A 27242-nucleotide genomic window follows, 5' to 3' on the forward strand; every position below is an offset into this window, starting at 1 on the left:
CACCACAGTGCAAGGACCTGTGTCCCGGGCATTACCCTACACCAGTAACGGGTCAGTGCCCTAATAAACAGTAATGGGCCAATGCCCCCAGTAAACAGCTCGGTACGTATAGGACCGCCAATCAGCTCAGCAAACCAATTCTTTCACTTTACGTTATCATGTTCCTTAACTTTTAATATTCATGGGTGATAATTATCAGTCATTCATCTCAGCTCTACCTCAATGATTAACGTAGCAAAATCATTTCATATCACATCATCTTTTCATAAACCATAGCTCATGATAATCCATACAGTTCATAAAAATCATAAAATGTACTTACAAATAAATCATAGTAGTCATCCCGCAACTCAAGAATAATCATTTTGATAAACTTTTACTAAATCACATTGTTCTCATATTTCATAAAGATATTTAAAGGAAATTGCGGGCACTAGCAATAGATATTACCTTGATTGCAGAATAATAATAATCCTCTTCTTAAGTCCTTGATACCGTCCTTACTGAGCTCGAAGGAACGAGTTTCTTCTAAGTTTCAATACGAGTATTTTATAAGTTAGTAATCAATAGAAATTATTAGTATTAGTGCATTTTAAGTACGATTCATAGTTTACAATATTATTTATACAAGTTATATAGTCTAACTTAATTAGTGTTTGCGTAACATGTTAATGTTATAATAGTTTATCCAAAACCTTTGTACTTATCTCATGATAATCTATAGATATTACTTAGGAATCAAATTAAAAGTATTACTCATATTTCATTTAAATAGTTGTACTTATATTAGTCACTTAGTTATCAAAATTATAAGTGATTATAACTTTTAAACTAGTTTAGGAGTATATGTTAAAACATGTTATAATTTAAATAAATCTAAATCTTAAATCTTGATCACATATATATTTTATTATAGACTAACTATAAATATTTACTAAACTTGGTAATATTATTTTATAAAGTGATTTCATTAACTAATTATTATAAACATATATTAGTCTTGCTATTAGAAATATATCATTCAGCCCACTTAAAAAGGTTCATAACAAAAAGGAAAAATTGCCAAAAATAAGCCAACCTTTGATTGGTATTCCACATTTAAGCCAAACTTTGGAAAATCCAGAAATAATACAACCTTTGAATCAGTTTTGCCAATTTTGGGTCGAGGGGTTTAGGTTACCTACAATTACAGGTTGCAACAAGTTAATTACGATTAACTAAAGATTAATTATGAATAATTATGATTTTATTGACTAATTATATTTAATTGTGAATAATTATGATATTGACCCAACTCAGCCCCAACCACCGCCACACCACTGCCACTGATCACCACACTCACCCATGAACCAGCACCACCAACGAACCCACCACAACCACCTCAGCAACCAGCCCACCACAGTCACCCACCGCATCACCACCCTTCAACCTCAGACCAACCCCAACACCCCCACATTCGAATTTCACAACTACCGAACACCACCCACCAATCCACCCACACTAACCACCACTAAACCCATTGCCACTAATACCACTAAGCATTACTAGACCGAACCCACCCCCACTAGACCACACCCAACACCGCCACCAGCCACTGAACCACCACCATCAAACTAACCCCACCAAATAACCACCATCCACCCAATATCTCCATAACTGAGCCATACAAGCCCCCACTAAACCAAACCCCCTAACCAAACTACCCAAACCTCCACTAACCCAAATCCCTAACTGAACCACCTAAACTCCCTAATCGAACCACCCAAACCCTCAAACCCAACAACCATCGAATCAATCCCACTTACTGTAATAGCCTATATTTTAAGCAGGTTTAATAACGACTTTATAAATGAGATTTGATAAGTATAATAGCTGATATTTTCAGACACGTTTTAGTCAAAGTTAGCTATGCTCATATTAGTAAAGAAATTACTTTGAGAATTTTTTTTTATCGTCTAAAGTAAGTTCCAAGAACAAATAAGTTAGTATGAATTTTACATAATAGAGATATTGAGTTAAGGATTTTAAGCTTTGAAATAAAGAGAAACCCATTTTTAATTACAATTTATTTCTCCTCACTCATGCTATCTACTCTAGATGCTAGAGCATCACTCTCTCCTCTTCATAACTTCTCAATCAAGTGCCAAAGTGTATTTTTCCCATAGATCAATTATTCTCTTCAAGATTTCATTTTAATTACCCAAGTGGTTAAGAATTGGGAGAAACCTTAAAACCAAAATAAAACCCCAAACAATAATTTGCTCTCTCCTCTGATTTTATACCCCGTAATTTGCATGTTCAATTTCTGCATTATGGAGTCAAAATTTGCCAAAACTTATTACATGAAAGTTGTAGATTCGAAAAGTTATTGAAGTTAGACCCAAAAATCACTTGATTTGGAGTTTGGAGCTATAATTTATGGTCTTTGCAAGTTTGGTGTTGCTACCTTCATTTCTCTCTCCTCTGTTTTTATTCCGACAATCTGTTGCCCCAATTATGTACAATATGCAATCCAATTTTGCTCTTTATTGCTGAATCAAAGTTGTATATAACTTCGAGATAATGAATTTGGGCACAAAAATCACTTGATTTGGAGTTCGGAGGTATGAGTTATGGTCTTTGTAAGTTTGGTGTTGCTACCTTCATTTCTCTCTCCTCTGTTTTTATTTTGACAATCTGTTGCCTCAATTATCTACAACATGCAATCTAATTTTGCTCTTTGTTTCTGAATCAAAGTTGTAGAGCACTTCGAGCTAATGAATTTGGGCACAAAAATCGCTCAATTCGGAGTTCGGAGCTATGAGTTACGCCTTATACAAGTTCAGCACTGCTGCTGTACTTTGTGTTGCGTTGCTGCCGTGGTTGGCTTTGTTTTCCCATGTTGTCATTTCTAACTTGCTTGCCTTGTTGCTGCCATTGTGTTGGTATTCCTTTCCATATGAAGGTATAAGCTAATTTTTCTTAATTCCTCATCTCCTTTGATTCCAATTCAAGTGTGGTGCAACTGAATTTTATATTCTGATTTTAGAAATAAATTGGTTCTCAATTTTGTTATTGATTAGCAAATATAGTTATGATAAGAGTTGTTAAACTTAAATATTGAATATTTTATCTTTCTTATTGGATTGAAGCTTCTAATATGAAGTAAGCCTCTTAAGTAAGTTTATAAAAACTGATTTTTATAAATTATGTTGTTTGATAATGCTCTCTGAAATCAAAATGAATAATTAGAGATAGAATTGATGTTGTGAGTTGGATTAGTAGAATGGGTCGTATATAAGAGTTGGGGTGGTTAGTTCATGGAAGAGCTTAGAAAGTATGAGTAATTCAATTTGTTTATCTAAATTGTTGTGAGGATGGTTAATGATTATTGTTATTGTTTTGAGGTCGTTGTTGGAGTATGTATATGGAGATAAATTATGAAGTTCGAGCTATAGTGGTTATCCAGAATGTCAAGTTATTGGGAATTGTTTCAAGGTACACACATGTCCTTCCACCTTTGAATCTATATTCGTGTTTTATGTGATTTCATGTGCTGAGCTTAATACCTTTATATAAATACAAAATATTCAAAGTGTTATTCGTGTGTTTACAAGAGTTGTTAACTACATATTTGGTTTTAAGCTACGAGCAAAGCTTTTATGTGATGAGTTTTACTGAGTGATATTTTTATGAAGAACTGATTGGAGGTAGTTGAATCCTTCAATAATATAGATGTGTGATATTATTAAACCTACTTGTTTCCACATCGAATTTATAATAAGCTTCTTATGCTTAGTAAGTTGATCTTTTATATGAAAGTGTAGCTATGAGAATTAAAGCAAAGGATCTTTAGTATATCTAACTATATAATTAAATGGTTTTACAACAAGTACTCCGATTTATGAACTAAGTCGGGACGTCGACTCGATATATGTATGAACTTGCTCTCGATTTAAACTATAGTTATATTTGAAAGTTTCAGAGAAAAAGAAAGGAATTTTGATCAAGGATGTTAGAGTTAAAATTTCAGGTTTAAGACAATTGTGAAAATATATGTGATATAAGTTTAATATGGAATTCTGAAAGTATGAAAGACTCTTTATTATGATTTGAGATTTTGATTATATATGATCATGAACTTTGAAAATTATGAACTGGAGTTATGAGCAAATATGGACTCATGAAATTATAAATCAGGTTTTTCTAGTTCTATTAATGACGGGGAGGATCTTCACTCCTACTTAAATTTTTATGAAGAATTTCTCATAGGAAAAAGTCTCTCGAATTTAGGTCAATTTAATGAATATTATTTTCGGAATTTAAGTTTGGAAACACACGTAGGTCTAGTGAAACAAGGTATATCTTTACTGAATATCATGGATGAATTATGTTATATGGGGTTTGCAATTTAAGTTAGAATGAGTTTGATGTGAGATGGGTACTTGTGAAGTTCTGTTTAAGAAATACAATTGTCGCTTTGAGGATATTATTAGAAGTAGTCAAATATCCCAAGATTTACTTATGGCGTATAAACAAGGCTGAATGGTATCACCCGAAGATGTCTCCGAAAATAATATGGAGCTTGGTTATATAAGAATGAAGATTTGTGATGTCATAATTGAAGGATGAAATAAATGTTGGGAGGTTCTAACTAAGAATGAAGATGATTGTGGATGTAGATTAGATAGATATGGAATAGTAAATTTGGATGTGAATTTCAAAAGTCAAATATTGATTTATGAGTTAATGGAGTTGTCACGAGAGGTTTGTGAGTTCAGAGGATGTGTAGGATTTGAGATATGAATATCGTATCAGTGAAATAAAGGATCCAATCTTGGTGGTGGTTTAGAGTAGTATCGATTATAGAGATATAATTTACAATACTTATGTAATGAAAGATCATACCCGCAAAGGGGTCAATATAAGAGTTTGGAGCATAATTTTTTCTACTGGATGAGTAAGATATATAAATGGATGTTGGGAAATAAAAATATAAATCTAGATAATAGAGAGTATGGTAATTAAAGATTAAATACAACGTGTATGTGTTAAGACTAATATGAGCTTCAGTCAAATATGGGGAAGTATGGTTGTGAATTATAAATTTAAGAAGGATGAGGACAACGAGTTGAGTATTGGGAAATATGGAGTGAGATATTTTGAGTTGCCATAGTAATTGTAGGTGATTTGTGATAATGTAATAAGTTATATTCTGGCAATGAAAGTTCATGTATTGGGAATAAGAAAACCTTTAAGGGGAAAATTCATATCATGAGAATTTTGGAATGCTATAGTTTAGATGCTATAAGTTAAAGATGGAAGTCCAAGTACAAAGAGAAACTATTATGATGAAGGGAATTGTCAAGACATGTTAGAGGATACCTTATAGTCTACAAGTAAAACATTACAGGTTAATCGCACGAGCTTAGAATTGGGTCTACATAATAGTTATCTTATAAGTCTTTGAGAAACATATTTTACATTTTGATTATGTTATGGGTTCGACTGCGAAGAGACATTTGATTTCGAATACGTTTTATGTATATTACTTCCCTTAAAAGAATATTTGAGGTAAGTGAGTTATTTGAGATTCGATTGTGTTATAATAAGATTATTGAGGTTCAGGTATTTTGGATATGTTATTACATTTCAACTTTGTTTTTTTTATATTAATTTACGGAGAAAGTTTAAGTCGTTGATACACTTTGAATTGAGTATGCGATACGAATTAAGAACAAGAGTATAAGTTTTGAAATATAAGTGTGTGTTATTGAGAAAATAAGCATTATGATTTAGTTATTGTTTTATGGGGAAAGTAAACAACGTTTATGGAGCGAGATGCTTAATATGCGTTATGGAGCAGGTATTGTTCCTTTGAGTAGTCATGATCCAAAAGTTATTGAGGTTAAGTTTTGGAAATTCCTAATTTAAAGTACCGAGCAGGAAGTTATGTTCATTTGAAGTTCAGTATTTTTGCTAATTATTTTGACAAAAGTTCCAAATGTTCAAGTTAACTCAACCCTTTTGGTAAAGTTTAAATGAGCACACTAAGTGCCTATACGACTTTTACAAGCAGTAAAGAATTGATTATTTCCTTATATCTTTACACGTAACTAATATGTGAAATTTTTGACGTAAAACAAAACATTTCAAAAGAAGATCCAAGTCTTGCAATGAATAGCAACACCATAGTAGTTGTGATTTTTTTTTTCCTCTTCATGGATAAATATGTGTTCTTTGGAACACATGTGGTATTGATAAACTGTGCATTTAAACAATTTATGTAAATAAACTATGGATACAAGTGGGTAAAGGCCGATACCAAAAGGTACGGTATGAACAACAACCCTTGGAGGATGGGTGATCTCCTTCCGAACCCTCGCTGGGTGGGTGAAGTCCAGCAGATAATAAAAATGGGACATGTCCTGGTTAAGGCTTGCAAGCATAAATATTTAAATGGTAGGGTGACGACCTCCATTAGCTTAGAGACACTCCGCTCCTTGTGTAAGGTGCCCCTCTCTATTCGTGTTCGCTTTACCCAAAGAAATTAAATGCTATAGACCCAAAGGGTTTTGAATGATCTAAGTGGTGATCTTTATGATAAAAATTCATACTTTAATGCGATTGTGCAAGGATAGTAATCCTGAAATTTTTAAGCAAGCAACTTACTTGTGAAGCATGCCGAATTCTAGCATGAATTGTATATGAATGGTCTTAAGCCACCAAAAATGAGATTTTGATGACTTATTATTCAACTTGTTGTAAATTTGTCCTTATAGCAAGAGCTTATTATTTAGTATATGTATGAGTACTCTTTATCGTACTTTCTATTAAGGGTTACTGGTGTCGTAATAAAAACATTTCTAACTTTGATTTTAATCTTTTTTGAAGTTTGGGATTGTTCCACTTGATGAGTAATAAACCGCACAACTATATTTAAGCCACTAAAATGAATTTCTAGTTGGATAATGTGTGTACTCAGTTTTTCTGATTTTGTTCTTGGAAGCTGTCCTGGTGGGGGCAGGGTTCATTGTTAGTGATTTTGCAGGGTTGATGTTGAGGACTTGGAATATGATTATTGTTCAAGAAGAAGATTTTTATGTTATGGAATGGGTTGAGGTAAAGTTAGATGCTTTGTTTGGAAGTATTCGTAATCTGTTATTTGATTTCAAGTTGTTATTTTGGGCCCCTGACCCACATATCCAGAATTTTTTTAAAGTATTGTTTCCGCTGTGAATAAATGTAAATTCGAGGTTTGTTAAGTATTGATTATGTTTGGTTTATCTTAAGTGTGATTAGTTAGTAGCTCGGAAGTGCGGGCTGTTATACTTACCCTCACCTAAAATGAACCCAGTCAGCCACCATCCAAAACCTTAACCACCAAAAAAACCTACCCAACCACCACGAAAAACCCCCATAACCAAGCTACACCAACCACCATTACAAATCCCCACAACTCATCTACTACTAATCGAACAACACCCTATCGAAGGATCTCGTCCAAAAAAAAAACAAAACAAATAGAAGAGAAAGGAGATGTGATGGTGGCGTTGGCACGGCGCGACAGCAGTTAGGCGAGTAGTGGTTGCGGTGGTGGTAGGCGATTGGTGGTTGCAGTGGTGGTAGGTGATTAGTGGTGGCGGTGGTGCTGAAGAGAGTGAGAAGGTGGAGAGAGAAAGAGAGGAGATTAGAATAAAGAGGGGAGAGAGAAATCAGAATTTAAGGGGAAAAAATCAAAATAAATTACCTGTGAAGCCGATTTTAATTAATCTGACTTAAAATTGGCAAAACTGATACAAGGTTGTATTATATCCGGATTTTCAATAGGTTGGCTTAAATGTGGAAGATGTGTCAAAGGTTGGCTTATTTTTGGTAACTTTTCGTATTTAGTTTTGTTTATAGCTGAGTATTTTTGAAACTAAATGAAAAGGTGAGGGGTTTATTAGGAGAGTGCAAAAATATGGTGGTAATTTAGGTAATATGGTAATCATTAAAGAATAAGTCAGTAATTAATTATCCTTAACTATAAGCATAAACCAATGAGGACGAAGAGGTAGTATTTCAGTGAAGTATCACCTTGAATTTCAAGATATTGTCCATGATTTAAATGTTCGTCCCAATAATATGTTAAGGCATTCACTTATAGTGGCAACGGACACAGACCTCTATTACGTTATCTAATGGATTGTTTAATCTTATACCTAATCATATTTTCAATTTTACGATTTGACTTACTTCGTGCCTTTGTCTTTTTTTTTTTATATACAGGTAAGAGATAATTTTTCAAAATACCTTCCTATTTTAGTAATATAATAAAAAAAAATACCCCAAAATGCTTCCCAATATTCGCAGAAAATCTAAAAAAAAATGGTGTCGACAGAAGCAATATGATTTAGACGGGACAGACGGGCAGTTACAAAGAAAATAAAAAAGAATCCTAAGTGGGACACGTGTGTCGACAATCTTGCATGCGAATCCACAACGTGGCGATTGGTAGATCAACCAAACTTGTTTTTATTGAAGTGGCTTCTTTCTAGTTTCTACTTTAGAAAATTGAAAGGTTGAAAGTTGAAAGAAATCACAATTCACACACGCTAAGAAATCCATAAAAGAAGAGCAAGAAGAGAAGTAGCAAGATATAAGAATCAAAGAAAAAGATGGGATCAGAAACGTTTGTGGAAGTCATACTAGCAATTTTGCTGCCACCTCTTGGCGTCTTTCTTCGTTATGGCATTGCGGTAACTTCTAATTCCTTCTTCATTTCTGTAATTAAAGCATTTACTAGTTACTCTACAAACAAAGTGATCATTTAGTGGTGTTAGCATTACCTCTGATATACGTCTATACCAATTTCATTGCCAAATTGTTTTATTTAAGTGTATAAGAGTCTTAATGGGGCAGTGATGTAGATAGGTTTGTAATTTTATTCTTGAATTTTGCTTTTGGAGTTTTAGGAACTCAAGAATCGTTTGGTGAAAGAGAGGTAGTAGGAGAGCAAGATAGAAACATGCTTCAATCTACGAAAGCAGGGTCTCAAAATTTTGATAGGGGAAAAGGCCCAAACAATAGAAGAAAAAGTTGAAAATTGGATTGTAGAGGAGTGATATGGAGTTTTTGTTAGTAGTAAATTCTTGTGCTTCTCCTTAATTTCTTCGCCAAGTCTTATGAATGGCTAACCGGCCGTGCGTGAATCTAGATTAGGACGAGATTTTTCTCCGTCCTTACTTGTTAGGATAATTAGCCTTACATGTACCAATACGTGCTATCATACCATATGTGGGATAGCGTGGGATAGTATATGAAGTAGAAAATAAAACTAATAGGGAGAGAAGACTGTTTTTACATTTTGTTTTCTAAAAAATTATTTTCTATTTCCCTTTTTGGGAAATTCTCACTAGTACCATCCAACTATTGACTTTTCTCAACTGTAGACAATTTGTTTTATTATCTTCCCAATAATACCACTATATTTATGACTTTTTATTTAAAGTGTTTTATTGTTAATAGAAATTAGGCTAAACTTTAAATGTAACTCATAAATATTAAAAAAAAATATATATTTACCCTAACTAATACTTAGGCTGTCATACGCACTACCCAAACACTAAAAATTCATCCTCATCAAAATTGGACCTTCCTCACTTAATTGGAAAGTGATCAATCATCGGAATGTTGAAATATAGGAGAAAAAGTTAAGATAATGGGTAGGATTGTATTTCTACTTTATAGCCATTAATAATATCAATTTATTTTTAATAAAAAAATTAATTTAATTAAGAAGTCATAAACATAGTGGTATCATTGGGAAGGTAAAAGAATAATGCCTACCATTGAGAAAAGTCGATAATTGGATGGTACCAGTGAGAATTTCCCTTTTTTTTTTATTTAAATGAAAAAGTTAGTTATTTTTTTTTTCTTTTTCGATTTTTTTTTGGTGTCCCATGTTTTTTCTTATATAAAAGAAATATTAGCGGGTGCTTGGGATTAAAATAATAAAATGTTATGCTAATGTGCTTGGGATTAAAAATGTTAGAATCTAAATTAACTTGTCGTTAATTAGTAATATATAATATATTAATGACTCAAAAACAAGCACATTCAAGCCTAATGCTCTACTTCCCCAAGTAGTTAGGTCATTATCCAATTTAATGTAACTAGCATATGAGTTATTATGATATAGCAACAATCTATTCCTCCCATCTCGTCAAAAAAAAAAAAAACAATCTATTCCTCCCACGTAGGTCAACCCTCAATTTCTCTTTCTTAGTGTTGGAGACTAGTTTATTCCAACGAGTAAACCAAAAAAAATTTATAAGTATCATTATCTCTAAGATAAGTAATTCCTACCGTCGGTTTGGTAATTGGTTATAAATGATGGTAATGGGAATGAATTTGTGGGTAAGTTTGTGAAGAATATTATTGTCCATTCTCATAGACAGTCATAGTAATGCTAATTTATCCTAAAGTGTTTACTTTAATTTTCGAATTTTTATTCTTATCCAATACCACTTTGTAGGTGGTAATGAGTGATGATGAAAATTGCCAATGGAAAAAAATGTCTCTCTATGGAGATTTTAAGGGTGCTTCCCTACTAAAATTACACTTAATATTCATTTCCATTACTAAACGGATCCGAAAAGTTATTAGTAACCCCTATTATTGTAACAAGTCCCCTGTATAGTTAGCCATAATTAAAAAAACAATTAATTTCTAATATCAATTTTCCCTTCCACCAATTACCCCAAATTTTGGTGTGGATTAAAGAGTTAATTATGGACATTCTTAATTTTGTAAGTTATGAAAAGGGTATATAGAACGAATTGGGGGTACACTTGCAATCTTTTCCCTGATAGATAGGTCACTTGTATAGTTGTATAGAATGAATCGGATCATTGGTCATGGTCTAAAAGATATTTTAGAGGCTCGTAAAGGCCCATTTACGAACTAGTGACAAATATTTGGCGGGATCTTTTTTAGAGAGGAGACTCACATAGACACATACTCACGTGTTATTTTTGGTTTCTGCATTAGGGTAATAAGTACTTTTATAAAGAGGTGGTAATTAGTTCACCAAAAAAAAAGAGGTGGTAATTTTGAAAATATTATTCATATCTCACAAATTAGATATTATTCTAGTATGTAATATGATCGTTTTTATTTGAGGAGAAATGTAACAATATCTTAATTTAAGAACAATTGGTTTGTCTTATACTTCTGTGCTTGTAATTTGCAGGTTGAGTTCTGGATTTGTTTGCTATTGACGATTTTGGGTTATATTCCAGGCATAATATATGCTCTTTACGTGCTTGTTGCATGAGTTGGTGACATGAAATTTCTACTTCATTAATTTTGTAATTATATGGAGAAAAAATGTATTCTGGTAGTGTTATCTTTCAATTCCTTATCTTTGGGTGTTATATTCTGTTTTTTGCATTAATATGTATGGATTTAGTTTTTTTGTACTAGTATTTGTGGTGTGTAAAGTATACATATTATGCAATATGTAGATTCAGATTTGGTTACATCAGTTTATGTACTTGACTCGTAAGTTTTCTAAAATTTTCTTTTATGTTCTGATAAGTAAGACCTGGTCTGGTGGCTAGTGGTAGGATTTTCACTTGGGTGATTCGAAGTTTGAAGTGAAGGTCTTATGTTTAATCCAGTGGCGGAGCTAAAATTCTCAAATTGGGAGGACAAATTTTGGACATCGGGAATTCGGGTGAAACTTTTAGAAAAAAACACTTCCAACACAAATTGTTAATACTTAATGTTTTATATCTTAAATTTCAAAATGCTTATAGGTGTGGGTTTTTTAAAAGCAATAGGGGTCAACAAATTTGGTTGCACACCGGTCACTAGAGTCCATCTGCAAGCTATGGAAAAATGCATTATCTAGTTTCAATGAAACTGGTATAAAAATACAAAGGCAACTATGGTGTTAAGAATACTTCAATAAGAAGGGCATACATAATCAAAGTGATTCCTATGAATTAACTAAAAGGACAAAAATACCCTATAATTTATAAGTCATATGTTGCCGTTAATATGGTTGCATCAATTATCCTTAAGTATATTAAATTAAGCCACATAATCTCTATTATATAAGAGAAGGGGGAGCTATGGTGTCCTCTTTTGAACTGACTATTTTGCCCCCCTTTCCTTTCTAAATTACAAAAGGAATCTCAAAATTAGAATCAGGACGCAAAAAACTACCGAAAATTAATTTAACACTCACTACCAAATCACTTAAAAGAAGAAATTTCAAATCACTCATAATTAAGAAAATCATGTATAAAATCACACAAATCACTCAAATAATCAGAAACTTTATTAAACAAAATTAAATACAAAGTAAAACTAATAACCTAGAACGTCAATACATACAAAAACTTTACTACAAAAATTTACTTACAAATCACTGTTCTCAAGAACCATTCACAATTACATACTCAGAAAAGTTACCTATAAACACAAATTTGAAAAAAGCATAAGATCTTGACGGCGATATCGCACATTCATCCATCGGCAATTTGCGAACTTCGAAAAAGGAATAATTCTTTTAACCTTCAAAATTATTTCACATTTAGTTGAAATAAACAATAGGAAATTAGTTGACTGTTATGTAGTTAAAAAATGGAGATGACAACAATGAGTTCAAAAGGGCTTTTATACAATCAGACTTAAATTTAATTCATTTTCATATAAACAAATTTAGTTTTTTCAAAAAAATGCCAATATTAAAATTTTTGCCCATAACTTTTGCAAAAAATCCATGTTCAGAAATAAATTTTGAAAAACAAAACAATATCAAACTTTTTGCGAACAATTTTTGCAAAAATCCATTTTCAGAAAAAAAAAACTAAATTAATTTGCGAAAAGTAACGATTTTTGTTTTTCTCAAAAAAAAATCCAATATCAAATTGTGTATGAAAAAAAATCAAAATTTCATTTCAAATATAATTGAAGCTCAAATTGTTAAAATTTAAAAAGGACAAAAATTAAAAGATGAAAATTTTTAAATATCAATGTGTGCAAACTAATTTAGAAGTTAGACAAGGAAAAAAACTGAGGTGTATTTGTAGTGAAATCATAATTTAGAAGTTAGACAAGGAAAAAAAATTATTTACTTTTTATAGTGTTTCCATATATAATAAACTTTTACTATATTTGGACCTATCTCTTTCTATTATATAATAGCGATTAAATATCAAGGTAAAAAGGTTTATGTAAAATATCATTCAAGAATTAAAGTACAACATATCTCTATTATATAAGGGAGGGGGGGAGCTATGGTGTCCCCGAATGAAGAGACTATTTTACCCTTTTCCTTTTAAATTACAAATCCACTTAAAACCAAAGGGAGATTAAATAAAAATACTGAAAATATAATTATAACAATCACTCACAAGTCAACTAATATTATAGAATTCGATATTTTACATTATACAAATCACTCACATGAGGAAACTTAACAAAACTAAATAAATCACCTACAAACTACAACCAATACACTACACGTCAATACATACTCACAAAAATTTGACTTGAAATCCAAGTGTCCACTTTCTTCACAATATATGAAGTAGTGTACTTAATTTAAAAATCAACTAAAAAATTATAATATTAGAAATCATAGATAAATTCAATAAAATTTCTATTTTGTTCATAGAATTTTGACCTTGAAAAGTAAAAAAAGCAAGAGACTGGTGAGAGACTTAAGTGACAGAGGCTAAACCAATTAAATTTTGTAACTAAAAATAATTATACTTTGTTTGTCTAATGTTCAAATTTTGACTTTTACATAAGTCGAAAAAAATCGAGTTCATGTCTTGAAAAGAAAGCACGCATCGCGTGCAAAAAATGCTAGTAACCCAATTAAACTAGGTCAATAGTCATCTTTTAAAAAAAAGTAGGATAGAAGTGAACAAGACAGCAAGACTAATTTATCATGCAAGCACCCAAAGAACCAATTCCACATAAAATTGTGAAGTTAAAGAATTTTATAAGCAAGGATATATTTCATCTATGCAGTTACATATTTTTATTTAATGAAAATATCTTTGCCGATCAAAATCTTGGACCTGAGCATCTATTGGGCTTACAAAATAGAAACTCACCCTACACATCGAGAACCATCCCACTTTCAAAAACCTCCACACTTTCCTCTTCCTCTTTCATCTTCCTCTTCCTCTTCCTCTTCCTCTTCAACTTTCTGTTTCTCTAAGGCTCCGTTTGGTAGGGCGTAAAACATTTTCAGTGTAAAATGATTTTCATGAAATACAATTTACAATGTAAAACACAATTCCAAAATTAGTTTTCCGTTGTTTGGTTCGATGTAAGAAAAATGATGAAATGAAAGGAAAATGAAAGGGAAAGTAAGGATGTAGTGAGTGGAGTGTACAAGAGAGATAAGGAAAATTCTTTCAAAAAAAAAAAAGAGATAAGGAAAATAGTTTTCCCTTCATTTTGAAAGGAAAATGGTTTTTCCATAATTGGGAGAGCAATTTTACCCAAAGGGAAAATGGTTTTACACTCTTTTGCCAACCAAACAATGTAAAACTGAAAATAGAGGAAAACCGTTTTCCGGGAAAACGTTTTACGCCCTGCCAAACGGAGCCTAAATGAAAATATAACAATGTCAGCGATGATGCAGCCACATATCATCCTTCTAAGTTAAGGCACATACACATCTCAAGGTAAAGCTCAACCAATCAGCAATATTAATGTGTGCTCTGCCATCGTCAATTTTGTGCGCTTATCATTATCCGTCTCTTTAAATTTGGATATTTTCTTCCTTTCTCTCTCAATTTCTCAATCATCATCGGTGGCTTTTGGTTTCACAATTTTTTTATTTTTTTTTTATTTTTGTGAATTTCTTTTTCCAAAGTGGGGGGACATCTATCCCCATGTCCCTTGCTGGCTCCGCCCCTGGTTTAATCCTACCACTAGGATCTGTACTTTGAATCTCAGATAAGATTGCGTGATCGTAAAATTAATGTTAAAAATTTACAAGCATTAATAGAGAAAGGTTATACATGCATAGGATTTATATGGAGACTATATACACCATCAATCAGGGTTGTGCAAAGACTGGGGGTGGTTCGAAATTCGGGCCAGATTGGAAAGGACCGAAGATATTCAGGATCGGTCCTTGGTCCACAAAAAAACTTGATCTCGATACAAACTCGGAAAATTTCGGTCTGGATGGTTGATCGAAATTTATATTTATTTTCGTAAAAAAAAGTTCATATGTTAAAGAATTTTAAAACGTTAGAAAGTTAAAAACCTATTATTTATTATTGTAGGATTATTGTTACTAAAGTCTAGTAACTTTAATGTATCTAATATGTGTGTGTGTGTGTATATATATATATATATATATATATATATATATATATATATATATATATATATATATATATATATATATATATTTCTATATAGGGGCGAGATCACATGAGAATGCTCCTTACATGAGAAATGAGAATAAATCTCAACCACACGATTGGATTAGAGTTACAACACTTGTTCATTAGAGTTATACCTCCCTAAAAAATTTTGAGCCCAAAAAAAAAAAATTTTTGAACTTTTTTTTTTCTTATATTCATTTTTTGGAGTTACATCACTTTTTCGTTAGAGTTACATCACTTATTCATAAGAGTTATATCGAATAAACTTCATTCTCATTTCTCACATAAGTATGCATTCTCAAAGGAACTCATTTCTATATATATATATATATATAAATGAAATATATTTTTTTACAAAAATAAACTACGGTCCAACAGGTCCAAAATCGGACGGGATAGAAAATTATGTTCCGGTCTCCATTCGATAAAAACCCGAATTTCGGTCCATCGATCTAGTCGGTTCTAGTCTGGTCCGGTCCTGGGCCGCTGTACACTTTTTCACCAGGTACCCTTGTGGTTTTTCAAAATTAATGGGGTACCCCTAATTTTTAAAAAATGCACCAGGTACCCTAATTCTTTAAGTAAAATGCACGAAATGCCCTTAATGACTAACGGTGTCAAGTTTCCATTAGTCATTAGGGTTAATTAACCTCTCTAACCCTAATTAAACCCTACTTAACTAACTAAACCCTAACCTAATCCCATAACTTGAAACCCTAAACCCACAACCACCACCCAACCACCAACACCTCCCCTCCCCCTCCCTCCCTCACCCCCTGCAGTAGTCTCCTCCCCTCTTGATGTCCCCAACTCACCCCCACCCCCACCCCCGTTAGCATCCCCCTCCCCTAGCAAAAATCACCACCACCTCCCCCTCTAAAACTGATTTCGAAAATCATTTTCAAAATCATTTTCGAAAACATTTTCGAAAAGGATTTTCGAAAACATTTTCGAAAAGGATTCTCGAAAACATTTTTTCGAAATTATTTTCGAAAACCAATTTTGAACTCATTTTCGAAAACCAATTTTGAATTAAGTTTTTGAAATAAAAAAAATCAATGAAGTAGGAGAGAGAAAAAGAAATGAAGAAGAAGGAGGAATTTCGAACCCATTGGTCGACTTTTTTCAGAAATTTCGGAGAAATCCAAGAGATGGCTGGTGTTTTGTAGCCCAGTTCGACGGTGGTGGGGCGATTTGACAGGGGGTGGGGGAGGGGGATTTGACGGGGGTGGGGGAGCTACAGGAGAGGGGAGTTGCGGCTACGGGGGTGGTGGGAGGGTGGGGGTGAGGGGAGGGCGGTTGTGGGTTGGGGGAAGGCAGGGCGGCTGCGGGGGTGGGGGAAGGGTAGGGGGTTGTGGTGGTAGGGTTTAGGGTGGGGTGAGTGTTAGATTAGGGATTAGGGTTAGGGTTAGGTTTAGAGGGGTTAGAAGGGTTAATTAACCTTAATGACTAATGGAAATTTGACGCCGTTAGTCATTAAGGGCATTTGGTGCATTTTATTGAAATAGTAAGGGCACCTGGTGCATTTTTTAAAAATTAGGGGTACCCCATGAATTTTGAAAAACCACAGGGGTACCTGGTGAAAAAACCCAAAAAACAATCATATCATCAATTGAAAAAATGAAAAAGAGGGAAAAGAGAGAAATTTTGGGAGGGAAATTTTTCGCTGGTTGGAGCCAAACATTTACGTTCCCAAAATTCGACCAACAACTAATGCACACCTAGAAATCTACACACTAGTTATACAATACCTCATATTATCATGTTTATAATGAATTTGGGGTTAAATGACTCGAAAAGTACAAATTAGACGGAAAAAGATCAAAATAGGCCTAAAATCATATGACAACTTTATCTAGTTCATCAACAAATCAAACAAAAAATAAAACATGCAAAGAAATTAAACTAGTTACCTCTTAACTAGAGGTGATCATGGGCCGGGCCGGGCCGCGGCCAAAAATTTTTTCCCATTGGTCGGGCCGGGCCGGGCGAGCCTAAATTCGGGCCGATTTTTGTGTCCAAAGCTCGTTATTTCGGGCCGGACTTAGCGGGCTTTTGCGGGCCAAAACGGGTCGGGCCAAAAAATAGACTAAAAAGTCGTTTTTAGCTTGCCCAAAGCCCGCCCATAGACAAAAAAAACGACCGGGCCGGCCCGCGGGCCGAAAAATTCTGCCCAAAACCTGGCCCAAAAACGGACCGGGCCGGGCCGTGCCAAAATGATCACCTCTACTCTTAACGACACAAGTGACGAAAAATGAAGAGAGAAGAGATGGTTGGAACTTTATTTGCCTTGCTTAGTCTCTTTTCCTACAATTAACAAAACTCACATTGCACATTTTAATCACATAATCAATTAAGAAAAGAAAATTTAGCTAAAAGAGTATATGGGTTATGCAAATAAGATTACGTATGATCATTCAACATCAATGTGCTACATCAAAAGAGGATTATGAGACTAAGTGAGTTGTTAACATTAATCACTAAAAGAGTTGCATATTAATCACATAATATGAATTAAGACAAGCAAATTTAAGTAAAAACAACACCCTCCCCAACCCCCTGCCCACCACCACACACACCCTCCCCACCCCCTGCCCACCCTCCCCAGCGCTCCTCCACACCCTGCCCAGCATCCTCAGCCCTCCCCCCCACACACACCCTTCCCACCTCCACACACTCTCCCCACCCCCTACCCACCCTCCCACACCCCCTGCAAACCCCCTGCCCATCTTCTATTCATACTCTACTCTTACTCCATCCATCATTACTGTCTCACCTTAACTGTTTTCACTCTCCTCCAATATCTCTCATTCGCTGCTCATGTGATTAAAAAAACACACTCTTTGAGAGGTCAATAATTCACCTAACCCAACTAGAGCAACTAAAAACCTACCAAGATCAGTTCCCACTATATTATAGCAAAATTAACTAACACCCTTAGCTTGAAACTGAACAATTTGCATTGATATTTTTGGAAAGTAAAAAAAATGAAAAAGAGGGAAATTACCGAAAGAGGAGGAGAGGAAAGAGTGAAGGTGGCGTTGTGTTGTGGTGGTGGTGCGTGGTTAAGCATGCAACTAGAGGAGGTTAAACACCCTTAGCTTGGAGAAGAAAAGAGAAGAGAAAGCCGGTGCGTCGTCAATGGTGGTGCGTCGTCGGTTGAGAAGAGAAAACTGGTGATGCGTCGTCGGTGGTTGAATTAGGGCGCTGGTGAGTAAGTGAGTGAGAATGAGAGGGAGTAAGTGAGTGCGGGAGTTGGAGTGAGAGCAAGAGCGAGGGAAATTCGTGATGTGTGTAATCTATCGTTGTGCGTGCATTTTTAGTCAAGGAAGGGATGCGTTTAGCCCTTCACCGCAGCCCTTCTAAAGTGAAGGGCTGCGGTTTTTGGGCTAAACGCAAACACCGCAGCCCTTTGTTTCAGAAGGGCCGCGGTTAATTGGGAAACTGCATCCCTTCACATAAAGGGATGCGGTCACCTTAAAAACCGCAACCCTTCGTATCAAAAGGGTTGTGTTTTCTAGTTAACCACATCCCTTCATACTTAAGGGCTACATTTTCTAAAAAACGCAGCCCTTCCAATTTTTTTCATCTAGTGATTTTGTACGGTCTAATGTGAACCTAGCTGATCCGTTCACTAAACCATTGCCAAGGGAAATGGTGTACAAAACATCATAAGGGATGGGAATAAAGCCCATGTATAAGTCACAAGTGAAGAAAACTCAATTCACTTCTTGTACAACGCAAGATCATGAATTCAATGAGGATTAAACTTGGTTTGTGGCTTTTAGCACTTAAAGAGATACATCCCAAGCTGAGTGCTTGTTTCTACAATGTTGGAGGATGAATTTAATATCTTAATAAACCTTTGATGAGTTGCTCATGTTGTAGGAGCATGTTAATTAAGGTTTACCTATGTGAGTAAGAAGTTTGGCCACTTCACCATGTTCGGGGCTTGGCTTGGAACACTCATGACTCAGCAGATATGGACTCAAGGCCATTGAAGGAGTTGTTATTTACATGTGTGTTTGTGTAAGCTTGTGTGTGTAACATCTTCAATATTTCATATGATTGGGTGATTCAGTACTTAGTAAATCACTTTAATCGAAAGCTTATAAAGTATGTTATACTAAGTGGAAATTCAACTTGAAAGACATTTTCATTTATGCAGAAGTTAGTTGCTTTATATTGTTTGCAAGTGAACGACTTAAAAACATTTATACTATAAAAGGATGAGGATTGTTGGAACAATTATAGACAAATGTGTTCTTTGATGATATGTGATGATTATGTTTCGACGTTGTGGTGTTACGATACGTAGTGAGAAAGAAGGAAAAAACAAAAAGGCAAATTAGTAAAGCACTCGCTCAGAGTTGTCAGGGAATTGGAATTTGAACCAATTTCCTTGACAGGGCCATGGAGCGTCCGCTCCAAATTCGTCAGTTTACCTAGTAGGTTACTTGTTTCGTGAAATGGGGCATGTCTTTTCGTGTGAATCGTTGCCTGGTTTCATGCTTTTCTTGTGTAATTATCTCGTAGTATCTATAGGAAGATATCACGTACATATAGAATGGGGTTAGAAAACATTCATACTTGCTTAAGGAAATTCATTTATAGATTTCTATACTTGTTCATAGTAAAACAAAACCTTCAAATGCATTTCAGTGTATGTAGTTTGTCATCAACCAAACTCCACAGCTTCTTTTTCGTATCTCACAAAAGTTTACCGTGAACGTTGTTGATCCTAGTGGTCGGTAAAATTCTTGTAGGAAAGCGTATTACTAAGTGCTTGGAACGAAGCTTATAACACTTTTAACACATACTACAAACAGTCAAACTTATATTGAATCTATTAAAACTCCATTAAAGCTTTAAGATTGTATATCATGCAGATCGTTGTAGAAGACCCAAACGACAAAGGTACAATTTCAGAGGGTCAATTTCAATTAATATCTTGTTTTACTAACAATTTACTTGTCATAATGTAATCTTCAAAAAATTATTGTTTTATTATACATTCTTCTTTGATCTCCTTTTTTTTTATATTTATTTTATACATTATCCATATTCATATGTATTATTGTATGTTTTAATGATTTCAGCACCTCACATGCTTATTACTATTAACAAAGACCTAAATAAATGTTCCAATGCCAAATTTAGATAATTTGGATATTTGGATTAGGTTCCTAGTAATTTGATTGCATAATAACACATCACCAAAAATTAGTCTTTTGCGTGTTTAACTAACCGACATAAATTAATTTTTAGATTGCATTAATATGTTATGTTGTTATCAATTGCATAATACTTGAAATGAATCGTTATTAAGTAGAGGCCATCAATGGACGAATTTGAGTCACGATCTTATTCCTACCCTCACCATCGAACTCAATAGTTGGTTCACTGATCATGCATGAGGGGAATCCTACATTGGATAAGTCTCTAATTATCCATGAATTGCAATTTTTCCCTTATTTGGAAGTTTAATATTAATTGCAACACATCTTATTTGGTAATATATTCACTTTATCTCTCTTCTATCGCATGAGTCCTACTTTTTATCTATTTATACTTCTCCTCTCAGCGTGAGTTTCTTAAGAAATTTGGCAGTAAAATACGTTGCAGTTATTATAATACGGAAGAACTAGGTAACTACCATTAAATGTTCATACATGTATTTAACATAACATAACATTCTTTTAGCTTATTGCTCTCTCCGTTTATAGGCTTTATTCTTTTTAACTGAAATGGGTTAAATTGAATTGAATTGAATGAAAATTGTGAGAGAAAACTACTGAATTGAACTAATCTTAACCGTACTGAAATGAATTGAGGTGAAGTGAACTGGGTTGAAATGAACTAAAAATAAGTCCAAAAGAACAGGACCATAGTAGTATGTCCCTGTTCTTTTAAACTTATTTCAGTTCATTTTAATTTAGTTTAGTTTAGTTTAGTTCAGTTTACTATAATTTAATTTATTCCAATTTAATTAAGTTCAAAATAATTTATTCTAATTTAATGTAATTTTAATTTAATTTTTCTCAATCCAAAATAATGGAACCGTATAAAAAAAAAAACCTTCCTATTGTCCTCCCCCTCGGCCCTCCCACAGATTGAGGGGGTAAAAGATGCTGGTAAAAAAAAAAAGTCCTAAAAAACATGGACATGCACAAAAGAGTAAAGACACATCGAAATCTTCCCCCACCCTCCCGCCTTTTCATTATCTTTCTTCAGTCCACAGTCCACAAGTCATAACAGTCAGCACTGACACTCGAAGAGGGGAGAAATATATACTCCCTCCGTCTTTTTTTATTTGCTACATTTTGCCATTTAGGGGTGTTTCAATTTATTTGCTACATTTGCAAATATTTCCATATATAGTACATAGGTTCCACACTTTATTTACAAATTTGCCATCACTCCCTTCTTGATTTTGTAAATGTTTCCATATATAATACATAGGTCCCATAATTTACCTATTTGCTTTTTTGTTAATTCTATTTATGTCAATGGTCCCCACTACCTCCTTGGTCTTTGTGAAAAAGTGCTTGTAGCAAATAAAAAAAGACGAGGGAGTAAATAAAACCAACAAAGAAACTGCTCTTGCTCAGTCACTCAGTTGCTCTGCTCTTCTTTGCTTTGGGTACTGTAAAGTGTTAAACTTCAAGCTCCAATGCAAATGCAACTGTTTTCTCTCCTTCTCTTTCTCTTTCTCTTTCTCTTTCTTTTTCTGTTTCTCAACTAGGGTTTTGTTTTCTAGCTCTCCTAAAACTCTCAACTTCCCCCACATTTTCAAACACTTCACTTGCTACTTGCTGCAACTCCCAACTTCCCCCTGATTCCTTCATTTCCTCTCTCCTCATTCATCATATATATTTCTGGTATGCCCACATTTCTCTCTTTCTTTTACATTATGTCTAAAATCAAATGTTTTTATTTCTATTTTTTTTAAGGTAAGTCGAACTCACTTGTAAGTTGTAAGTTATAAGTAGAACATCAGGGTGAAATTCAATTCCAGGATATCTGAGATCGGAGGTGATGCTAATACTAGTAGCCTTTCACATGTTCCTCACTTTCTTTCTACTTATTGGAGTTGCTTTTTCAAAAAAAAAAAAAAATATATATTTTATTTTCGTTGGATCATAATTCATAATGGTGGAGGTACATATTGAGTTATTTCAAAAAATAGATATCATTGGGTTTTGGTGAATTAAATTATTACTTCTTCCCCTGTATAAGTGCAAGTGTTAATTAATTACTGTATTTCAGATTATATTTCTTTAAAAGTACTCCTAGATCTAAACCCACCATTTTAATAACATTTGCTTCATTTATTGTTAGTGCACTATAATACTATATAGTATGTCTTCCAAATTTTCAGTTGATTTGTTTTCTTGTCTATGCTATCATTTTTTTTCTGATCAATAAAGAACTTATTTCTTATTGTTACTCTATCTTTATCTGTTGTATAACTTACTTATTTTTGCTGAACGGAACTTATTTTTACTATATTGAAATTATGTTTATTATTTTAAGGTGAACTGAACAAGCCAAAAGCGATAGCAAAAACAATATTTATTATGTAGAAGAGGTATGGCTTGTTTGCTTAAAACTGGATATTGGGGTTGTGAAAAGAAGAAGTAAAAGAAAAAGGGGTACATCACAAAATAATTCTGTTTGTTGAAGTATGCAAGCATATTTATTGTGGCTTCTAGGTCTTTGCTTCATGGTTACTTAAGAACATTTATATACATTAGCTTTAATTTTAATTAAAGATGATAAAAGAAAACGCAGCTTATGAGTTATGGATAGGAGTGAAAAGGAGGAAAAGAAAAAGAAAGAAACGTAGAAATGTGGTTTGTGAATTGTGGATGTTACTTTTGTTATATTTAGCTTTTTCAGAAATAACAATTGTGTATTTTGCTTTCCTAATATGGTTTCTGTTGTGGTTTTGGTTGGTACTAGTGGTGGTGGTTTAATTTATATTGAGTTCCTTTGAAGGGATTGTATTCTATTGTTGCTTGTTAGTTTTGGATTTGTGCTGTAAAAATTACTCATTAAGAGTTGGTATTCTTGATCAAACATTTCATAACTTCTTTGCACATGTATTGTTTCAGAGTGGGTCAGGAAAGCTTTGAAGCATAATTTGACCATTACTGTTTTCTTCTTGTTGCTTTAAGAGGAGGGTGAAAATATGCAGACTCCTAAAGCGAGGTAATGTGCACATTATTTTTTAACTTCGCAACTATATGAGCTTTTCTATTCTTGTTGCTTGATTCCTTACCTTCTTTTCTTCCTTAGTCGAATTCGTGGCTCGAGAATATGTAGTTGAAGTGGTAAAATGTCTGTTCTCTGTATTTTTGTTGAAAACTTGTTAGCTTGATATTACTTCATATGGTCATAAGTTGATGTTGCTTCATATGGTCATAGGCTATATTGCTTCATATGGTCATAAGTTAATATTTGCTTCATATGGTCAGAACATGCTTACATTTATCTACATTACTGAACAAGTGAGTGCTGTCCTGTGATTAAACTGTTGGTAATGTTTGCCTTTAGGGGACATTTGGCATGGTTTTCGTTTGTTATGATTTTACGTACCCAAGTTCCCAAACAGAATGAGACAAAAGGGAAAAGAAAGATGTCTTATGCTGTTTTATATTGTTGATTATTAACTGCATGTATTTTTTTTGAGATAGTAAAACATCAATACAAGTCTTTTCTTTGAAGCTGAACATAAGTAGCAGGAGAACTTGCGAAACCTTTCTGTACATTATTTACAAAGCGGGAAAAGGGTGCATAGCCTCATCATTCTGAGCCTATTGAGTCGATGAAGCACCGTGAGCTTTGAACGAAAATCATGTTAATGTTTTTTTGTTGGAACATCATTCTACTGCATCGATTTCTTGTTGCATCTCAATATGATATACTTGTTACTATTGTCTTCTTAGTTCTTGCATCTTCCATGTGAGATTATCTAAGGGGAGCAGTTTGCTTGTTTTTTCTATTCCGTTCCCTTGTAAATAGTTGTAACATGGGATAAGAGTATAGAGAGATATACGATGCTTTAGTCCTCTGAATGATATATATACTGTATTTCTTTCTGTTTCTGTGAGTTTGTGACATTCACACCCATAGAAATATCCAGTGTCATATGGATTCTGCATGATCGATTATTAATGATCTATGGTTTTGGCAACAGAATATGCTGCCAATTCATCTATGTGTCTGCCCTTACTGGCCCTTTATAAACAAACATCATCACAAATAAAATGAGGAAAAAAGGACCACCTGGATGTCAGGTGGTTTTTGGTAGTTAAGTCCTATATATGCTGATTCTTATTTGTGTGGACAGTAGGAATGGCTCATCAAATTCTGAAGTGCCTCCAAGGACATCTCCTTCCACAAAATCTTCCCAGAAGTCATCTCCCTCGACAAATCGGATTGATCGGCAGCTCAAGGTGGCAGGATCAGGTTCTGCTTCTGGTTCAATCACTCCTCCAAATTCCTTGAGTAAGACTCCTAAAAAGAGGAGTCCTAAAGTCTTGGAACGTGGATCACCACGAAGTCCAATGACCGAGGTAGTCTATTTAATCTAGAATGGGGTCTGATCAACTATATTTTCTCTGATGATCTGCAATCAATTAAGTTAAGCGTTCATTTGGCTACATTCTAAAGTATCTATGGATATAACTCATTTAACGAACTGAAGACAAAACTATAATTAACTATGTCATCTGCTTTGTTACATCCAGAAGCATACCCCAATCAAATTGTCAGAACTTGAATCTCAGCTCGGTCAGCTCCAAGATGAATTTAAGAGGGCAAAAGACCAGCTGAACTCATCTGAAGCTTCAAAGCGGCGTGCCCAGCAAGAGGCTGACGAAACAAAGAAACAGCTCTCAGTCATGTCAGAAAGGCTTGAAGATTCTCAACAGCAGCTGATAGAGCTATCTAGTTGTGAGGATGCTCGGGTTCAAGAACTCCGCAAACTCTCCCAAGAACGCGACCGAGTCTGGCAATCTGAGCTTGAGGCTATCCAGAAGCAGCACTCTATGGATTCTGCTGCACTGGCCTCCGCCCTGAACGAGATCCAGAAACTCAAAAGACAACTTGAAATGGTGGCTGATTCTGAAGCAACCCAGAGTATGCATGCAGAAACGGCGCATGCTGAGATTGAAAATTTAAGGGAGGAGCTCTCAGAAACATTTTTGTTGGTTGAGAACTTGAGGAAAGAGCTCAATGAATGCAAAAGATCTGAAGCACGCACACTGGAAGTGGCTAGAGAGGCTCAGCTGCAATTACAAGAAACCATGAAAAATGCAGAAAATCTACGTTTTGAAGCCCTTAAGGCAAAGGAGGCTTACAACAGTTTGGTCTCAGAGTTGGAGCAATCCAAAGGTGAAGTTACTTCACTTGAGAATTTAGTGAGGAAATTCAAGGAAGATCTGGAAAATAGGAGCCAAAATACATCAGATGCATCAGAAATCATGCCTAAGCAGGATAATGATGGCAAGAAAGATGAAACTAATGAGCTTAAAGCTGAAATTGACTCATGGAAGCTAGAGGTTGGCCAACTTAAGTCTGCATTAGAAGCTTCTGAGCTTAGATACCAGGAGGAATATATCCAAAGCACATTGCAAATTAGAAATGCATTTGATCAAGTGGAGCAGGCAAAATCATATTATAGTGCTAGGGAGGCAAAATTGGATTTAGAGTTGAAGAAAGCAAATGGTGCGATGGAAGAGCTGAAATCGGAGATTATGACTAAGGACACTGTGCTCCAGAATATATCAGAAGATAACAAAAAACTAAGTATGAAAATTGAAGAAAACGAGATTAATCTAAAAAAATCTGAACTTGAGGGGGAGCTTAAGAAGTTGAAGGAAGATCTTCAGGGTCTTAAGACGGCTTTGTTGGATAAAGAGATTCAATTTCAGCATACCACAGAGGAGAACGAGAAGCTAAAAGCAGAGATACAAAAACGAGAAGATGAGAGAAGCAAAGTCGATGAAGAGGCTGCATTGTTAGCAAAGGCTGCTGAAAACGAGGTTTTAATGAAACTCGGGTGTGTGACTGAGGAGGCAAATAAAAGCAGTCAAAGAGCTGCACGTGCTGCTGAACAGTTAGATGCAGCTCAAACCGCAAACTCAGAACTAGAAGCTGAGCTTAGGAGATTGAAAGTTCAGTCAGACCAATGGAGGAAGGCTGCTGAGGCAGCTGCCAATATGCTTTCAACTGGGAGCAATGGGAAGTTTGTTGACCGAACATCTTCGCTTGATAGCAGCTATAACACTCTTGCTGCAAAGATGGACTCTCCTCTTTCAGACGACATGGATGATGACTCACTCAAAAAGAAAAATGGTAACATGTTAAAGAAGATTGGGGTGTTATGGAAGAAGGGTCAAAAATAAGACACACCCAAAAAGAGAACTGCTTTATGTGCTGCGTTTAAATACTTCTATTTTAGAATTTCCTTTATGTTCTGGTAGAATATATATGGCAATGTAATCATGTATGTGGTTGGGGGGATAAAAAAAAATCTCTGGCAAGAGAAGTGTTTTTACAGAGGATTTTGTATAGTGAAGTAGACATTTTGTTAATTTCAGTCATTCCATTTTGCGAAATTGTGCCTGATACATGCACATAAGCACATTCTTGAACTCAGTTGGGTTCTCCCTTTCTTTCTCTTGTTGATGGAATGTTGTTCCAATGTACTAATTAATTCAATGACATGACAGTGATAAATGCATGTAGAGCTAGTCAGTACCTGATCCGTAAAACTGATTGAAGTCTACCAGCATCTGCCAGTTATAACCAGGGAAATGGTGATCTAGAACCCGCAACCTG

The 27242-nt window shown here is 34.4% G+C and overlaps 2 protein-coding genes and 2 long non-coding RNA genes across 11 annotated transcripts; 3 read left to right on the forward strand and 1 right to left on the reverse strand.

Annotated features, from left to right (window-relative positions):
- The first annotated feature begins 2493 nt into the window (after nucleotides 1-2493).
- LOC130592148 (uncharacterized) lies at nucleotides 2494-7095 on the forward strand. 2 transcript variants are annotated; one of them, XR_008970360.1, is made up of 4 exons: nucleotides 2494-2621; nucleotides 2737-2944; nucleotides 3387-3477; nucleotides 7007-7095. It is a non-coding gene; the product is annotated as an uncharacterized LOC130592148 (long non-coding RNA). The 2 variants fall into 2 exon arrangements; XR_008970359.1 differs by lacking the exon at nucleotides 2494-2621 and having other exon boundaries at nucleotides 2632-2944.
- Nucleotides 7096-8512: 1417 nt separating this feature from the next.
- Nucleotides 8513-11504, forward strand: LOC104884312 (low temperature-induced protein lt101.2). Its single transcript, XM_010668942.3, has 2 exons — nucleotides 8513-8720; nucleotides 11216-11504. The coding sequence occupies exons 1-2, from the start codon at nucleotides 8640-8642 to the stop codon at nucleotides 11297-11299; spliced, it is 165 nt and encodes a 54-aa protein (XP_010667244.1). The 5' UTR covers nucleotides 8513-8639; the 3' UTR covers nucleotides 11300-11504.
- Nucleotides 8527-10329, reverse strand: LOC125499477 (uncharacterized). Its single transcript, XR_007276349.2, has 2 exons — nucleotides 10220-10329; nucleotides 8527-10182 (listed from the first exon to the last, which is right to left on the reverse strand). It is a non-coding gene; the product is annotated as an uncharacterized LOC125499477 (long non-coding RNA).
- Nucleotides 11505-22003: 10499 nt separating the features above from the next.
- Nucleotides 22004-27118, forward strand: LOC104884311 (interactor of constitutive active ROPs 2, chloroplastic). 7 transcript variants are annotated; one of them, XM_048648275.2, is made up of 5 exons: nucleotides 22004-22273; nucleotides 22929-22983; nucleotides 23510-23606; nucleotides 24748-24973; nucleotides 25148-27118. In XM_048648275.2, exons 3-5 carry the CDS (start codon nucleotides 23587-23589, stop codon nucleotides 26804-26806), a joined length of 1905 nt encoding a protein of 634 aa, XP_048504232.1. In that variant the 5' UTR covers nucleotides 22004-22273; nucleotides 22929-22983; nucleotides 23510-23586; the 3' UTR covers nucleotides 26807-27118. The 7 variants fall into 7 exon arrangements, with proteins under 7 accessions (XP_048504232.1, XP_057252238.1, XP_010667240.1 ...); XM_057396255.1 differs by having other exon boundaries at nucleotides 24751-24973; XM_010668938.4 differs by lacking the exon at nucleotides 22929-22983.
- Nucleotides 27119-27242: the final 124 nt, after the last annotated feature.

Source organism: Beta vulgaris, chromosome 7, assembly GCF_026745355.1.
Source record: "Beta vulgaris subsp. vulgaris cultivar EL10 chromosome 7, EL10.2, whole genome shotgun sequence".
In the NCBI taxonomy this organism is placed as follows: domain Eukaryota; kingdom Viridiplantae; phylum Streptophyta; class Magnoliopsida; order Caryophyllales; family Amaranthaceae; genus Beta; species Beta vulgaris.

What these genes read in the sequence shown, in the direction of transcription:
- LOC104884312 (XM_010668942.3), top strand. Translation starts at nt 8,640, where the DNA reads ATGGGATCAGAAACGTTTGTGGAAGTCATACTAGCAATTTTGCTGCCA. An exon ending in TTCTTCGTTATGGCATTGCG is followed by an intron (nt 8,721 to 11,215) that starts GTAACTTCTAAT and finishes TGTAATTTGCAG; the next exon opens with GTTGAGTTCTGGATTTGTTT.
- LOC104884311 (XM_048648275.2), top strand. Translation starts at nt 23,587, where the DNA reads ATGCAGACTCCTAAAGCGAG. An exon ending in ATGCAGACTCCTAAAGCGAG is followed by an intron (nt 23,607 to 24,747) that starts GTAATGTGCACA and finishes TTGTGTGGACAG; the next exon opens with TAGGAATGGCTCATCAAATT. An exon ending in CACGAAGTCCAATGACCGAG is followed by an intron (nt 24,974 to 25,147) that starts GTAGTCTATTTA and finishes TGTTACATCCAG; the next exon opens with AAGCATACCCCAATCAAATT.